This window comes from Belonocnema kinseyi, chromosome 2 (genome assembly GCF_010883055.1).
Source record: "Belonocnema kinseyi isolate 2016_QV_RU_SX_M_011 chromosome 2, B_treatae_v1, whole genome shotgun sequence".
In the NCBI taxonomy this organism is placed as follows: Eukaryota; Metazoa; Arthropoda; class Insecta; order Hymenoptera; family Cynipidae; genus Belonocnema; species Belonocnema kinseyi.
Genome location: NC_046658.1, coordinates 52447551 through 52465765, shown reverse-complemented (window position 1 = coordinate 52465765; position 18215 = coordinate 52447551). Strand labels below are relative to the sequence as shown.

Sequence of the window (18215 nt, the reverse complement as noted above, 5' to 3'; positions counted from 1 at the left end):
AGCTCCAAGGAGATTATGTTGAAAAATAAAAAAAAATTTACCCAAAAAAAATTGTTTTTATACTTCATTCTAAGGACTTATTGAACTACCCTCGTATGATATTTTCTAATCTTATGAAGGTATTTATCTTTTTATTTCTGTTTCTGATAGAATTGTTCGTTCTCGTTCGTCAGAACAAAAACGTTAAGTATTTTTTGAAAGGCCTGTAGGTGAAGCTTTTTCGAAAAAAACAAACTATAGGTGAACATTCCAGTTATAGTTTAATTATGAAAGTCACTTGGACCGGAAATTATAAAGTTTGTAAATTGAACTCTAAAAAACTATTACTCTAAATTTTACTAAATCCGTTTTAATTAAATTCCGGTAATGGAAATTCAATAAAGAAAAAGAGTGGACGAAAAACTTCATTTTCAAAATTCTATCACTTTTCCTGATCAATTTTTTATTTTCATGACCATCAATATTCAATGACCAGAATTTTTAACTTGCAATATGGTATAATATGGTTGATTAAACGTCAACCAAAAACGTGTTCAACCAAATAATTAAATTTTCTACAAGAATTTAAAAAAAATGGATTTTCATTCAAAAGGACGAATTTTCTGCCTAAATAAGCGAGTTTTCAACAAAACAATTCAACTTCCGAACAAAAAAGAGAAGCTTTAAGCCGAAAAGATTAGTTTTCTACAGAAAAAGACGATTTTTCAAGCAAAAAAGGAAAATTTAAATTTTCAGTTACCAAATAGGTGAACCTTCAACCAAAAACATGAATTTTTGATAAATTGGTACAGCTTTTACCCAAGTAGTTGAATTTTCTCTTAAAAACTTACTTTCTAATCAAAATAACGAATTATCTACAAACCAGTTAAATTTTCAACTCAAATTATGAATATTGAACTACAAAAAAGATTGTTTAATAAAGTAGTTCAACCGTCAACCAAGTAATTGAATTTTCAGTAAAAACACGTTTTAATTTCAAATAAAAAATAGCTGTATCAAGCAAGAAATACGAATTTTCAAACAGAATAGTTAAATACGCAATCAGAGAAGTTAAATTTTTAAGCCGTTACATTTTTAACTAGAACAGATGAAATTGCTACCAACAGAAATTAATTTTTGAACTATAAAGAACATTTTTCAATCAAAAATGATGACTTTAACAGAATTGTTGAATTCGCCACCAAATAATACAATCAGGGTGGCCGCAAACTTTATTTTCAAAATGCCTTAACTTTTCCCGAACCAATTCTTCATTTTCCCTAACCATTAAGTCAATTTTTTACTTAATTATTAAGTATTTATGTTACTTATTTGAATATAAATAATGTTTTATGAAATAATTATTAATATTTATTAATTATTTCGCTAAAATTTAAATTCAATTTAAATCAACAAAGTTTAAATTTATTATCCTTAACCAGTTTTAAATTGTTTCTTGTATAAATTCCCTGACTTTTGGCAGATTTTGTTCAAAATCTCTGATATAAAAATTGAAATGAGTAAAATTACAAAACTCTTCAACATTGTGAAAAACGTTAAAAACTAGTAGAAGGAAAAATAAAAAGAACAATTTGTCAATTTTATAACTGGACAAAATAATATATTTCCTCTAACTCTGAAGACAAGAGAAGTATATCTATTTTCTTGGAATTACGTTACATCTTTGCTAACAGTTAAATTCTTATAAAAAAATCGACTCTTAATATTTAATATACATAATAATATATGATCCATAGTGTGCGTGGAATCGGACAAATCTGCACTCGCGTCGCGCCAAATAAAACTCGGCTAGTAAATATTTACCAAGAATAATTTTGTCCGGGCAAATTATATTACTGAATCAAGACTTCTAACCTCTTATTGCAGATAATAATTTTTAGATATTTGTATTTGTAATGGCGGAAGTATGTGAGTTACTATGTTTTTGCGGGACCGGAAGCACGTTGATCCTCCATTCGTCCAGCTTGGAGCCTCTGTATTAGAGCAAAAAGGTCCTCTTCGGGAACTGTGGCACCTGCTTGAGCATTATCCTTGGGTTTTCGGTTCTCTGGCTCTTCAGCATCTTGCAAATTCGAAGACAGTGGCAACAAACTGCGTTGATCATCTAATCTTGCACCTTGCTGCAAATCAAATAAAAAGTTTTCTTTAAAAAACCAAGCCTCTGACTCACTTCAGAAATCAAAAATAGTATAAACAGTGTCAAAAAATTAAAAAATATTGTCAAATTTTTTTCAAGTATTAAAAATAAACCTAAATGTCCATTTTTAATGTTTTTCAGGGTGGCCACAAGATTTAATTTTCCAATTTCCTTGACAATTCCCTGACTTTTCCCTGACAGAAAATTATTACAAAAGCGAATAAGGTTTCAATAATGTGCCACGCAAAATAGTGAAAAAAGGACAGAAAAATGCGCTTTACATGGCAGTATGGATTAATTAAGGTCAGACAACTCAGCGGCGCAACTAACGAAAAACAAAAGGTCATATAATGGGTATTTTTTGATATTTTTTAATGCTATTTTTCACAACAACAAATTTTTTTTGCTCCATTAGTTTTTGAGAAAACAGGGTGGCGCAGCTTGCCTCTACAAAAATAATGAAATTAAAAAAAATGACTAGGTTATATTTTTTTGCTACTTTTTGCGTTACAATGCGCTATGAATCGCGTTTGTAAAATCAAATCTTATTTTAAAAAATGACCCCCTGTATTGAAAAAAGTATTACAAAGTAACTAGGCTAGATTTTTTGCTATTTACCTGCTTTCCACTTTTTTTAAATAAACCGTTTTTTCGAAAAACAACCCTCCGTGCGGCAAAAACGTATTAAAAAAATAAACTATCTAGGTGAAAAAATACTAATAAAATATCAAAACAGCATTTTTAATGCATAACTGAGGAGCAAAATTATTATTCACCCCTAATCGTTAAAAAACAACCCTCGTATTTGTATCCGAATACAAACTTGTAGATTGGTGCCAAAAATTGTATACATTAACTGTTAGAATTTTTGTGCTCATTCTTTATTTTCCAATGACATATCAATCGCTTTTGTAAAATTAATCCTTATATTAAAAAGAAACACCCTGTAATGAAAACACGTATTGAAAAAAGTCGTTATCTACATACATGGAACTTACTTATAAAATAGTAACATGGTACTTTCAAGCATAATTATTTCTCACCCCTAATCTTCACAAAAATAACCCCCGTAATGTATAAGCTAAAATTGCTATACATTTTACAAAATATAACGAAAAATCGAAATTTTCAAAATGATTGAACATTTTTTGAGAGCACTTTTTCTAAAATAATTTTTTCAAATAGTCATTAAAACTATTTTTAAAGATAAGTTAAAATAATTTTAAAACCCTAAAAAGCAGTCGTGTGACTAGTGATGCTGGGGATCTACATTTATGTTGTAAAATACATGTTAGCTTTTATATGTGTAATAAACTATGAAAACCATTTGCCCAAATCACATTCACAAAAAACTGCATCCCGTTCTGTACATAATTGTCACATAATATCAAGTCGCCGATTTATTATCTCCTTCAAATACAGGGTCGTGGTGTTTCAGCCAATAAATATTCAAGATTCGAACCTGTGAAAATTCGATTTTATTAAGTTCGGTTTCTTGATTTTTTCCAGCGGGTGAACATGGTAATGAATTATGTTCCAACTACTCCAGGAAACCACCCTTAACGTGAAATATAACTAAGTTTGATGAGAAGACCTTTGAGAATATTTTCGACTCTAATACTATCGAAACTCCTCAAATTTCGAACTTATCCAGGTATATCAGTCGCCTGGTTTTTCGACAGACCCAATGCTCTGAGGTATGAAATTCTAGCATCACCAAAAAATACCCTTATCGCAAAATTCCTCTGAATTTGATTAGTGGCAGAATATGCACATTTCTGGAAAACTGGATTAGTGAAACCCATACAAATTCAATCTTATCCAGGTAGAACGGTCACTTGACTTTTTTATCGACTCAATGCTGTAAATGATCCAAGTTTTATTAACCCCAAAAAACTGCCCTTATCGTCAAGTTAGTCTTAATTTTATTGGTATTATATGACAATTATGTACAGAACGGGATGAATTTTTTTTAATGTGATTTGGGCAAATGATTATCATAGATAAAAAATCAAAGATAAAATACAGATAAAAGCCAAAATGCATTTTACAACATACATGTAGATTCCCAACATCCCTATTCACAAATATGCTTTTTAGGATTTTAAAATTATTTCAACTTCTTTAAAAATAGTTTTAATAACTATTTGAAAAAATTATTTTAGAAAAAGTCTGCCATCAAAAAATTTTCAACCGTTCTGGAAATTATATTGTTGTTTATATAAAAATAAATTTTACTTGTTAATAATTGCTGTGCTGGAAGTTGTTTGAAATCATTAAAAGATGCATCAAAAAAGGTAAATTATATTTTTTGAATACACACACATAGACTGAAAAATAATTTTGTTGAGAAATAATTATGCTCAAAAGTACCATGTTACTATTTTATAAGTTCCATCTATGTAGATATCGACTTTTTTCAATACGTGTTTTCATTACAGGGTGTTGCTTTTTTATCTAAGGGTTAATTTAACAAAAGAGATTGATATGACATTGAAAAATAAATAAAGAGTACCAAAATCCCAAAAGTTAATGTATACAATTTTTGGCAGCAGTCAGCATCACTCAAAATTTTGCTCCTCAGTTGTGCTTTAATAATACCGTGTTAATATTTCATAAGTATTTTCCATTTATATAGTTTCTTTTTTTGTTTAGTACATTTTTGCAGCGCAGGGGGTTGCTTTTTAAAATAAGGGTTCATTTGAAAAGTGTTTCATATCACATTGAAAGCAAAAAAATAGCACAAAAAAATCTAGCCTAGTCATTTTTTTAATAGTCTTTTTCATTACAGGGGATAATTTTTAAAAATAAGGATTGATTTTACAACAGCAGTGATTCAAACGAAATTAAGGGCCATTTTTAGATATTTTCCAACTATTTCTTAAAATCCCATACAATTTACCTGAAAATAATGCTAAGTATGAAAAATCACTAAAAAAGAATGCAGCTACGGAGGCACATCATCAAATTTGTGTTTCGTAAAAGTTTTATGTGGAAAGAAACAAAACGGGAACGTAACGAAAGTTTCGTTACGTTCCTTTTCGTTCTTTTTTATATAAAACACGATTAACAAATAATTTTGACATTGTGCTTTCGTAGCCTCATTGTGTTTTTATAATTTTTTAGGCTAAGCTTAGCTTTACTCAAATTCTTTTAAATGTATCGAAATATATTCGATTCAAAGAATCGAATTCCCTTTTTAAAGAATGTACATTTAAAAAATATTTACATTCATATTAGGAAACGCTTACAAAATATGATAAAAATATATTAATTTCTATTTTCCCTGACAGCTACATCATTTCCCTGATTTCCCTGACATGTGGCCACCCTGGTTTTTCTTTCGTCTATTGCGAATGGTGGTCTGCCATTTCGCCACCTGGTGCTGAAAACTGGAACTAGAAAAAGTAGGTACAAATTTAAAGATCTATTTTAATTTTTGCATAAAAGTGTTTTTACGATTGTTTTGTGAAGCGTAAAACAATGATTAAATACTAGAAACAAATCGTCATAAAAAACAAACAATTTTAAATAGAATTTCCATCTTATACAGTGAATTAATGTATGTATACACAAATTTTATCCAGATTATGCAAAGAATACGAATAATAGACGATTGGAATTAAAACACGAATTCTAACCTAACTTTCAGATTAGATTTTTAAATAGTAAATATTTCATGCATAAATCAATAAAAATTGACTTTGGAGTTTATTTTTGCTTCAAAATAAGACCATTAAAGTTTATAATTTTTGGAAAATCACAATAAATAGAACAAAAATTATAAATATCCTTTAACGTCTGAGAAAATCAATATAGGATAAAAAAGAACAACAGAAGTTGCTTATTATATACATTAAATAACTTTGTTTGATTTTTACACATTTTTTATACTGTAATTTGTTATCAATGAGTTCCCCTGATGAGAACAATAACTGTTTTTTTTTAGAAAAATATTTCTGGAAAAAATGTGTTTTTTCACTGTAAGAATAGACACGATATTAAAGATACATTTTCATTCGTACATACAACTTTTTGATCGATTTTTAAAAAATTTAAAGTATTTAATGGATAATAAGAAGGCGCCTTTATACGAAAAACAAAGGGTTTAAGATGAAATTTACATGTTATGCAGTGAAAAAACGAATTTTTTTACAGAAATTTTTTTCTACGAAAAAAACTATTATTTAAACCTGAAATGTTTACTGTTTAGAAATCTGATCTAAAAGTTAGGTTAGAATTCATATTTTAATCACAATCATCTATTATTCGTATTCTTTGCATAATCTGGATAACATTTGTCGCTATATACATTACTTCAAGTTCATTTAAGCTTACAATGCACTGAAACCTACATTAAATAGTGAAATAATCTTTTTTTTTTGTTTAAACCTTTTTGACGTTTTTTTTTTTCCATTGTATAAGGTGGAAATTCTATCTAATACGAATTGTTTTTTTATGAATATTTGTTTTTAGTTTTCAATCATTGTTTTAAACTTCACAAAAAAAATGTAAAAACAATTTTATGCCACAATTAAAATACACCTTTAAAATCGTACCTACTCTTTCTAGTTCTAGTTTTCGGCACCAAGTGCCGAAATTGTAGACCACCATTCCTAATGCATTATAAATATTCCTATTTTTTATTGCAGACTTCACAATCTTTCCCTTTTTTCACATTTGTCAACATAAATGCGAACTGAGGTGATCTCGATGGGTTCTACGAAGAATAGGCTATCTTTTCGATCCCGCTAAGAATTAGGCTAACTTCATTTAGCTAAGTTTTCAGGACGATTGAATAACCTATTATTTTTTTAAACATTTCCTACGAATTCAAAATTCCAGCATTTTATATTACAGTTTCTAATGTAATTTAAGCTCTTGTAGCTTTCAAAGCAAGAAATTTTAAATGATTTTGATTTATTTCAACACTTAAGCGTGTTTATACTAAATTTCGTGCAAAATGAAGTTAGCCTAATTCTTAACGGTAACGAAAAGATATCCTATTCTTCGTAGAACCCATCGATCTGTCACCTCATAATCTAACTTTTAAAAAAATCCAACTATTTTTGGTTGAGAGTTCTTTTGTTCTTGTTTGAAATGTCTACTATTAAATTTTTCGTTAATAATTCATATTTTTTATTTCAAAATTGTATTATTTGGTTCAAAATTTAATTATTTTAACTGTATTTGTTGTATTTGTTTCCATTTGCATTAATGAAAAATGAATTGCAAATTAAAGCGCTTAAGGTAGAACTCTATATTTTTAACTTAAAAAATTAAAGTTTAAAAGTTTTTTATTTAAAAATGTTGTATTCAAATGCTCAATAAGTGACACCTATAAAATGGAAAGTACTAACACTTTTTAATTGAACGATTTAAAATTAAATACATTTAAAATTGAACATTTAGCATTTTTAGGTTTTATAAATTTTAGAGTTCAAAGATTTAGACTCAGTTCCAAAAATATAAATCTATATTATCATTTTCAATACTCTAAATTGAACAATCAATCAATAATTTTTTTAATTTTAATTTTAGTATTTTAACCAATTTCAAGCTAGTAACATTAAAACTTGAACGATTAAAATTTTTTAAACTAAACCATTTTTACATTAGAAATTAAATTATTTTTATTTTAAACAGTTTAGATATCCTTAGAAAGCTTCAAATTTTACTTCAAAGTCATGCAAAATCTACTTGTTACAAATTGTTTCAAATTTAAAATTATTATTGAAGTTTCCCATACCTTCTACATATTTTTTAAAAAGACTTTAATTTTAAATCAATTTTGAAAATAAAAAATCATTTTCACTTTTTATAATAATCTTAAAAAAACATTTTTATTCTTTTGAAGCATTTCAAAATTCTTAAAAAGATTATAAATTTTTTATTCAATATCTGCAAAAATCTACATTTTGGTTTTATTTAAGCCATTGCTGTTTGCACGGGAATATCGATATGAATAGCCGGACATTATTGGAAAACACACTTCGTTTAAAATATTTGAAATAATTTCAAGTTCGAAATTAGTTTTAAATCTTTTTCAAAGTTTCTAAATATCTCAAAATTACTCGAATTCTTCCACAAATAATAAGTGTTTAATTGTTATTTGTACATCAAAATTCAAAATTTTTGACTTACAAATTAATTATTTTTTTAAATAGAATAATTAAAATCATAACGTTCAATGTTTAAAAGCTCCTTGAAATTATAAAGATTAAAGGCTTTCTATTTTAAACAATTTAGTTTCAAATTATTTACATTTTTTACAACTAAGGCTTTTGAATTGAACCAGTTTAATTTTTAACGTTGAACTCTGGGAATTCTTCAATTTTTAATAAATTTATGGTCGTCTTAACAACTAATTATTGTTCACTTTTTGATACTTCAAGCAAAGTTCAATTTTAAAAATAATTAATTAATTTAAATTTACAGTTGATCAAACACAAATGGTTACCATAACAAAACTTTCATTTTAAACGCTTTTAATTTTAAATTCTTAAACTCTTCCAAGACTGCATTTCTAAATTCTTTAAATTAAAAATGTACGGTTAAAAATAAAAATGGAAAATTTTGTTAAGTAAAAGACTTTCAAATTATACATTATGAATTAAATCATATCATAATTAAAGAAGATCAAAATTCAACTTCGTATTGTCGGCTCAAAAATTAAACAATTTGCTAGAAAATGTAACTATTTGGTTGAAAAATGATGTATTTTGTTGAAAATCAATCTGTTTTAGATGAGGATTATAGTATTTTGTTGAAAATTTTTCTTCGTTCAATCCAACTGGTTTTTATTATAAATGAACATTTTTTTGTAATATATATTTTTTTAATGAAGATTTACCATTTTTATTGAAAGTTAGTTTTTTTTATCAAACATTATTTTTATAAACTCAAATTATAACTACATATTTTGTTGAGCAGTCAATTGATTGGTTGTGAAATAATTTTTTTGTTAAAAATTAATATTCTTGGATTGAAAGTTCAACTTTTTTTTATAGTAAAACGTCTTTTGACATTGAAAATTTCACAATTTCGATTAAATTTAAATCTGGTACAAAATTAAACCGTTTTGTAGACAAATTTTTGTTGTTGAAAATTAATTCCCTTAAATTAAAATTTAACTATTTAGCTAAACAATCTTAGAGATTAAAAATTATTAAAATAAAATGTTTTCTATTGATTGTTTAAAATATTTAGTTAACAATTGATGTATTTGTTACAAATTCGTATGTTTTAGTAGAAAATTCAACTATTTGGCTAAAACTTTATGTATTTTGTTAAAAATTCGTCTTTCTAGTAGAGAAATCAATATTTGTTAAAAAACGTATGTATTTGATTAAAAATTCATCTTTATTGGCAGACCATTTATCTTCTGAGTTAAAAATTGAGTTATTTGCTAAAAAAATATACGCATTTGGTTTCCAATCCGTATTATTTGGCAAAAAATCAATTTATTAGTTAAAAATGCAATATATAATTGAAAATTAGTCTGTTTTGGTAGAAAATTCGTCTTTTTTTACTATTTTCAATTGTTTTTTTATTTAAAATAAAAATATTTTGCGATTTAAAAAGCTTGAAAGTGTGCTTGAAAATTTAGAAACTTGGATGAAGTTAAAATAATTTGTTAAAAACTAATATTCTTCGATGAAGAATCATAGTTTTAGTTAAAAATGCATCTCTTTGTTTGAAAATTGTTCTATTTTGTTAAAAATTCTCATTCTTTGTTTTAAAATTATTGGTTTTAACTGAAAATTTAACTATTTATTTTTTGTTGAAAATTTATCTTTTTTAGCAGAAAATTAATCCTCTTGGTATAAAATTTAACTGCATATTTTGCGGAAAACATTATGTTAAATTTTTTTAGTTTAAATATCAACTGTTAGATTTTTTGTTGAAAACCCAACTGTTTTGCAGACAATTCGCCTGTTTGGCTTGGAAATTCGAAAATTTTGTAGTAAATTCAACTGTTAAAAGTTCATCTTTTCAGCTTGAAACTTTGTACAGCCCCTAATCAACTATTGATATGATTTATAGCGAATCAGCGAAGAAGTTAGAAAATGTTTAAAAAGAGTAAAGAAATAATGGCATTAGCGGACAATATTGAAAAATAGCGTCCGAGACATGAAAAGAGAAAACTACATATTATGACGTGCAAATGTAAGTAAAGGAATAACAAATTTAGTGCAATAAAGCTGATAGTAACCTGACAGCGTACAAGCATTTCAATGAAGGAGTCGTCAGTATCTTGGGTAGATTGCATTGTTGGTTGATTGGCACTATTGGCGTTTAGGCCTGGTAAAAAGGGAAGCACAACTCGCTGCTCATCCATTCTCTTGCTTTGCATTCCAGCAATTAATTCGAGCAAATCATCCTCGTCTCTGTAATCAATTTCAAAATAATTTCTCATTATTATTACAAAAATAATATGGTCATAAATCCAGAATTAAACAAATATATTCATAATTTTAACGAGAATTGTTTATAATCCAATAATTATGAAAAGCCTAAAGACGCCCAATTTAATTGCATTGATTAATGAATTGCATAAGAACGTGTTGGTAAATTATTCTGCGACCAGTGGAATGTGTTGATATTGAATGCAGGGGCAATTCTTTGGAACCTTTAACTTTTAGGCTATCGGTTTAATAGAATATAAATGAAGGACACATAAGTGATTTTGTCTATTGCTAATTGGAAATGTAATTAATATATTTATTAGTAGTTTGCAATACCGCAGAGGATAACTCAGCACAATAAATCTATTTTAAAAGATGTTTAGGTCATGTGTTTCATATTTCGTAAATTATAGTAATAATGTTCAAGGTTGGATAAAAATGTACAGGTTAAAAGAGAAGAATGCCCGAAGATAAAATCATTTTAAATATAGAATATATTTTTTATTCCGAAACATGAAGACCTTAAGGTACTTATCGTGCCAAAAGTCAGATATCTCGAAAAAATAGTTTTTCTATGATTTTAAGAATCAAAATATTATAACTGATGTAATTTCAAATAAAAAACATTATTTCTATGAAAAATGTTAAAATTCACAACAAAAAACATAAATTTTAACCTTGTTTTTTGCAATTTAATTTTTTCGGACCGTCGCTTCTTACCAATTTTTGAAAAATGATTGCATTTTAATTAATACAGCCTATTTTTTCCGGGAAAATATTCTCCACAACACTACTGCTTCCTATTTTTAAAGTAAATTTTTTTATGGCTGAAATCGTTAGAACAATTTTTATTTTTAAATAATTACTATATTTTAAGATCAGTTATAATTTTTTGATTCCTGAAATCATAGAAAACCTTTTTTTTCGCGATATCTGATTTTTGGCACGACAACTACCTTATAGAATTGAAAAGAATTTTGATATTTTATTTATTAATTTTCGAAATGACTTGTGATTTTTAATAGGAAATGAAAAAAAAAAGTTATCTTTTTTCTTGGGGCATGTTGAACGAAATTGATCTAGGGCAGTTTTCACTAAGTTGAATTATTTATATTTCTTGTTCAAGAGATTGAAGAGAATATGAACATCAGCGAAAAACGCAGTAAGAAATTTGCGTGATATTTAAATTAAGTTCAATGTGTTCTCTAAAAGTCACGTTAATTCAATTTCTTTATCAAAATTACGAGCATATTACACAAGCGACATTTCCACTTGTACATCGTACACGGCTTTATAAACTCACTTATTATTTACTAGAAATATAATTAAATACTAATCTATTGGGAATGGTGATCGGCCAATTCGCCACCTGGTGTCGAAAACTGGAATTATAAAGAGTAGATACAATGTTTAAGATGTATTTTAATGCTTGCATAAAAGTGTTTTTACGGTTTTGTTGTGAAGTGTAAAGCAATGCTTAAATACTAAAAATAAATCTTTATCATAAACAAATCGTTTTAGATATAAGTTTCACCTTAAACAGTAAAAAAATACATTTTTTTGAAAAATGTTTTTAAAAAAACACAATTATTTTACTATTTCATTAATGTATGTAGCGACAAATTTTATCCAGATTGTGCAAAAAAGACTAGTAATAGACGATTTAAATTTAAATACGAATTCTAACCTAACTTTTAGATCAGATTTTTAAATTGTAAATATTTCAGGTTTAAATTCATAAAAATTTTACTTGTAGTTCATTGTTGCTTCAAAATCAGTCAATTTAAGTTTATAATGTATTGAAAATCACAATAAATAGTACAATCACTTTTTTTTTAGTAAATATTTCTGTACAAAAATTTATGTTTTTCACTCTATAGTATGTAAATTATATCTAAAGAAACCCTTTTGTTTTCGATAAAGACTTTTTTTTAATATCCAATAAATACTTTATACTAAACAAAAAAATCGTTAAAACACATTTATACACAAATTAAAATGCATGTTTAAAATCGTACCTATTTATTCCAGTTCGGATTTTTGTCACCAGATGGCCTATCGCAGTTTAAACATTCCCAATACACATAGAATTACTATTGAAGTTAGGTAGGTTTTATTAAAATTTTAGTACCATTGATAAACTCGTTAATGTTATTTTTGAAATTATACTCTCAATCAAAACTTTTCATTTGTTCGAATGTTAGTGCATGATCGACATTTTGGATATTAAATGTTTTTTATTGACTTGTCGTTCATTGTTGTCAGATTAAAATTTTTGTTTAAAAGTAGATCTAGAAAATGCATAGAATTTTTAAACCAGACATTCGTAGCAATTTATTTTTCCACAGGGGAGTTCCCCAATTTTTAGAAAAAATCACTTAAAATATCTCGAATTCGGTATCAAATTAAGTTTTATTTCAAGTTTTTTTAAAACTTTATTTGTTAAGAATAAAATTGAAGACTTTAGATATAAAAAATGTTTTGAGTTGATCAACTGTAAATATAAATTAATTCATAATTTTGAAAACTGAACTGCAGTTCCAGTAATAAAAATTAAACAATAATTGATTTCAAAAGATGGTTATGAATCTTATCAAAATTAAACAATTTAACAATTTGTAAGTTAAAAATGGAAAGTTTAAATGGTTAAAATAGTGAAATTTCCCGCCAAAGATAAAAAATATTAACTAAAATTGTGAATCTTCAAATAAAAAAAAAATTTACCAAGTAGTTAAACTTGCGACCAATCAGTTTAGTTTTCAACAAAAAAAACATGAATTCTCAATGCAAAATGTAATAGTAGATATTTCAACCAAGAAAGATTTTAACGTTTCATAAAAAACAGTTGAATTCTACCAAAAAGACGAACTTTCAACAATATAGTTGAATATCCGAAAATAAAAGATTATTTTAAACCAAACAGTTGCAATTTTAATTAGGTATTTTCACTTCAATGAACAGCTAACTTCGCGTCATAGCTTACTGAGAGGAAAACGAGGGACCAAATGCATGGGATTCAATTCATTTTTACCCTATTTTACTAATATCTTCGTAAAAGATCATTTTTTTCTATATAAGTTTATTTGAAAAATAGTTTTTATACATTAATTGCTATTTAATGAAATAATAAAATGATAATAGCGATTATTAATGACAAAGATATTACAGAAATAAAGTAAAAAGTAAGCTGATGGTTGAAGTGAAAATACCTAATAACAAGAAAATTAAATTTTAGCAAAAAAAAAAATTAATTTTCAAACCAAAAAGACTTGAGATTAAAAAGATTCATCTTTTAATCAATTTGCAAACCAGAAAAAACGAAATTTCTACCAAATAAGTGAAATTACTATTAAATAGTTTCACTTTCAAAAAGAAAAAAAAACGAGATGCAGTTTGAACCAAAAAATGGAGTTCGATTTTCAACCAGAGATGAATCTTCAACCAGAAACATACAGTATACAGCATATATAGTTATTTCTTATGAAAACAATTTTGTAGTGGTTTAGATTCGGTTATTTTATAATTCGGTAATTTTTCTTTATCGAAAATTTTATTTTTCAGTATTTTTCAATCGTTTTTCACTATATTTAGACTATGAACATTACAATTTGAATGGTTCTATTTAAGAGAATTTCATTTTTAAAGCTAAAGTATTGAAATTTGATGTATAAATAAGAATTAAATAACTATCACTTTGAAAAAAAATAATTAAGAATATTATTTTGAAACGAATAAAAATCATTCTTCTAATTAAAAAAATATTTAGTTAAAAAAAATTATATCATTTAATTCTTAGCATTTCTAACTTAATATTTCTTAAAATGATATAATTCACAAATTTATTGATAGATTCTTCGACTTATAGCATTGAAAATGATAGCGCAGATTTGTATATTTTAACCAGAAACCTTTGAATTGTTCAATGTACAAAAGTTGAAAATTCAAAATTTGGTAGCTTAAGGGCCTCTAATTAAAAACAAAGCACTTAACAAGTGTTGAAAGATTCCATTATATAAGTGTAAATGATTGAGCGTTCGAATTAAAAATTTCGAAATAAACATATTTTTTGAGCTTCTAGTATAAAAGTTTTTAATTCAAGAGTTCTATATTGAATGCTTTAAATTGCAATTATGTTTCGATTACTCAAAACGGAAAACTGTTCAGCTCTAACAATTCGAATTTTTTAATTTCAATGATAGTGGGAAAATTTTTTCTGCAACTGAAACCGTCACTTTAAAGGACAAAAACTTACTTCTCATTCTCTTGTGTGGCAACAATTTTTGGCTTTATGTTTGTACGAAGAGCACAACGTTGATCATCCATTCTGCCGGATTGGAAGCGTGATAAAAGTTCGAAAAAGTTGTTCTCGTCTTCCTCTTGCGACGGTTGGGGCGCGATTCCAGCTCTTGCTGGAGGAGGATTTTCATTTGATTCCTTCTTCTTTCCCTCCGGCGTCAGCTTAAATTCGAAAATCAAAACTTAAGATTTTTCTAGGCGGTACATGCAGGCCTTGGACTCACTTCAGAGATAAAAAATAGAGCCAAAATGGTGTCACAAAATTTTTAAAGTATTAAACTTATATACAATCCGAATTTAAAAATGTATAGCCTGAAATCAAAAAGTGTGCGCTGGAAAATTAACTTTATTTTGTAAGCAAAATTCAGTGTTTATTTAAAATGTTATTCTTTAGTTTATGAATGATCAGAATTCCGATGAATCACAGGCTTCACAGTTTTTCCCCTAATCCACACTTTCTCTAATTTTCACACTCAAATGCGAACTGAATAAATATAACTCAATAAGCCAATCGAACTATTTTTGAATGAAAGTTCATTCTTTTCGGTTGAGAAGTCTACTATTAAATTTCGTTGCTATGAATGCGCATCTCTTTGGTTAAAATTTGTAATATTTGGTGAAAATGCGAGTAAAAATGAAATTATTTGGTTAAAGACATACAGTCGAATTCAAATTTTAGTATTTTCGATCTACGCGCTATTGGGTGGACATTTTAATCAAAGGAAAAAAATTCCCGGTCATTTCCCCGGTTCGCAAACATTTTTCAGGGTCAATGAAATTAAAAAAATTAAACACTAAGCTAAAAAAATTTCCATTTAAACTAATAAAAAGTGAGCTGAACTTTTATAAATCGTAGAGTTCAAAGATTCAGATTAAATTCTAAAAATATAAATTCACGTGATCATTTTCAAAGATCTTTAAAAATCCTCAAAAAGCTTCGAAATTTTATTTAAAAATCTTGAAACATTCACATGTTGTTTTACATTTTTTCACATTTTTAATCATTTTTGAAACTTTTTCAGAACTTTTGAACATCTTTTGAAATTATTCGAATTTTTCCTAAATTTAAAAAAAAAAAATTCCTGCCAAATTTAAGAAATTTTCTCAAAATCTTCCACATACATTTTCGATAATTTTTTCAACCCTTCTAAAACTTTTCAAATATTCTCTTTAAATTAATTCTTCAAAATAAAAAATTATTTTTAAGTTTCCTAGGAAATGTTTGATATTTTTCAGAAGCTTTTCAAAATTCTTAAAAAGGTTCTAAATGTTTTATTTGAAATCTGCCCAAATCTATATTTTATTTTGAATTACGCCGTGGGCTATTTGCATCGAAATTTTTGGTACGAATTTGTTTTAAATGGGACAATAGGGTTGTTTCCAACGTTAGATATCATTTTTCCAATAAATGGATCTTGTAGTATATAAAATTATAATTTTAAAAACGCCCGTAAAATATTTTTCACATATTGTTTACTATTTTTAACTTAATGTTGAAAAATGAATTTTCTATCACGAAGTCGATTGGAGGGCCCCTTTGACGTCAAATGGGTCGTATTTTCCACCAATCACAGCATATTTGTCAGTGATTCTCAAATATCTTTTTCTGTGCCGACGTTTTGTATTTACTGTTTTTCTTCAACGTACCACTGAGTCTCAATCAAAATATTACAACAGGAGGACTTCTTTTGTCACATAAACCTTAACAAATAAAGATGACATATCAAACTAGAAATGTCAGACCGTGACCTAATCTCTTAATCATGAATTTCACATCGCCACATTGATAGATAATTAGAGAACCTCTGAGTCACGTCACACCCACGTGACACCAATTTGAATAAGTGTTTTACCGCCTTCAATTTTTAATAATTTTTTTCTGTTAAACGACTCAACATAAAAAAAAAATATTATACTGAACTTTCAGTTCGGATTAAAATGATGTATTAAAAATTATTTTATCTAAAATGGCGAAACAACCCTATTAAAAATTTTAATGTTTAAAGTTTAGTTTTTAATACTTAATTTACATTACTGATTTTAAATGAACAGAAATATATTTTTAAATATTAGGGTAGGGTGGGGCGGGATAAGCATAGGGGGTAAGATGAGTCACTTAATTTTCTCGTAGGCTATCATTTATTTTGTAAATATTTTTTGTATTAATATCAGGAAAAACATTATTAAACTTCTTTTTTGAAAATTTTTCGCTTAATGTTGAATAAATCTGGAAAAAACGAAAGTACAAATTTCAAGACCTGTATTCTGATATTTTGTATTTGTTTAGAAGGTTCAAGAATATTACATTTTTTCCAGTGGTTATTTAGATATCTTATTTATTAGACCTTAAGTTCTCAACAGATGTATATATAATTGTAAAACCGAAATACGTGAAATTTTGATTTGACTAAATAATGTCATATGGGGCGGAATGAGCCACCTCTTCCTATGCATTAACCTAACCCCTTAGTGTAGCAGTCAGTAGCTTAGGATGCAATGTTTTATATTATAAGATGGTGCAGGGTGTTAATTATGGTTTAAACGTTTAAAAAACTAATCTTGTCGACAAAAATTCTCAGAAAAATTATGACAGCAGCACAGTTATAGGTATGATAAAATAATATGAGTTGCTGTCAACCTTAACAGAGAGCACTGTTTTTCTGGTGTATTTCTTAAATAAATTTGTTTTAAAACTCGTAAAATGCTACAAAAATAAGAAAAACATTGTTGTGGTGTAAAATTACGGCAGACGTTCAAAAAAAAACTGTTTAATACCCCAATATACATGAAATTCAGTGTCATGCAGTAATTGTAGTAGACCAGTCTAGTATTTGAGAATTTACGTATTGTAGAATTTATCTTTTACTGAGATAATGTACATGGTCAAGTCGAAAATTGCTATATTTATTTCTGTAATATAATTATTAAAAGGTATGTGGATATAATCGTTTTTCTATTTACTCTTTGTAGTGTTAGTTACGGTAGAGGTTAGGATTCACGATTACATCATTTTGAAGTTAAATACTTTAAATTTTCAATTCAATTTTGGAAAGCTATGTGTAAGATATATTTTTATTTTAAAATAGTCAAACTTAAAAAGACTTTGAATTACAAATAATATATAAGTCATTTAATTAAATGACCCATCTCGCCCCAATGCCTGGCTCATCCCGCCCCAGGCATGGGGCGATATGAGCCAAGCGCACTTGTTCTTTATTTTCGTTTCCAATTCCGCATATACTTTTTTAGTTACTTTGAATTGCTTGAATTGCTAGAAAGAGAGGCGACACTAAGACCAACCGCGGGCAGGCATCCAATAGATGAAGAGCGATGCTTTACGACCCGGAGAAACATCAACACCAAGGTTTCTCTCA

General features: G+C 27.0%; 1 protein-coding gene across 2 annotated transcripts in view; it reads right to left on the bottom strand.

Annotated features, from left to right (window-relative positions):
* Window positions 1-1578: 1578 nt before the first annotated feature.
* LOC117167274 (G-protein-signaling modulator 2) overlaps window positions 1579-18215 on the bottom strand; it is a 26157-nt gene continuing 9520 nt past the window's right edge. Inside the window, exons 6-8 of one of the 2 annotated variants that reach the window (XM_033352083.1) lie at window positions 14798-15003; window positions 10353-10527; window positions 1579-2120 (exon numbers count right to left, since the gene is read on the bottom strand). In XM_033352083.1, coding sequence (XP_033207974.1) covers window positions 1917-2120; window positions 10353-10527; window positions 14798-15003 — 585 coding nt within the window. In that variant the 3' untranslated portion in view covers window positions 1579-1916. The remainder of the gene's footprint in view (window positions 2121-10352; window positions 10528-14797; window positions 15004-18215) is intronic. The other variant, XM_033352084.1, reaches the window with a different exon arrangement.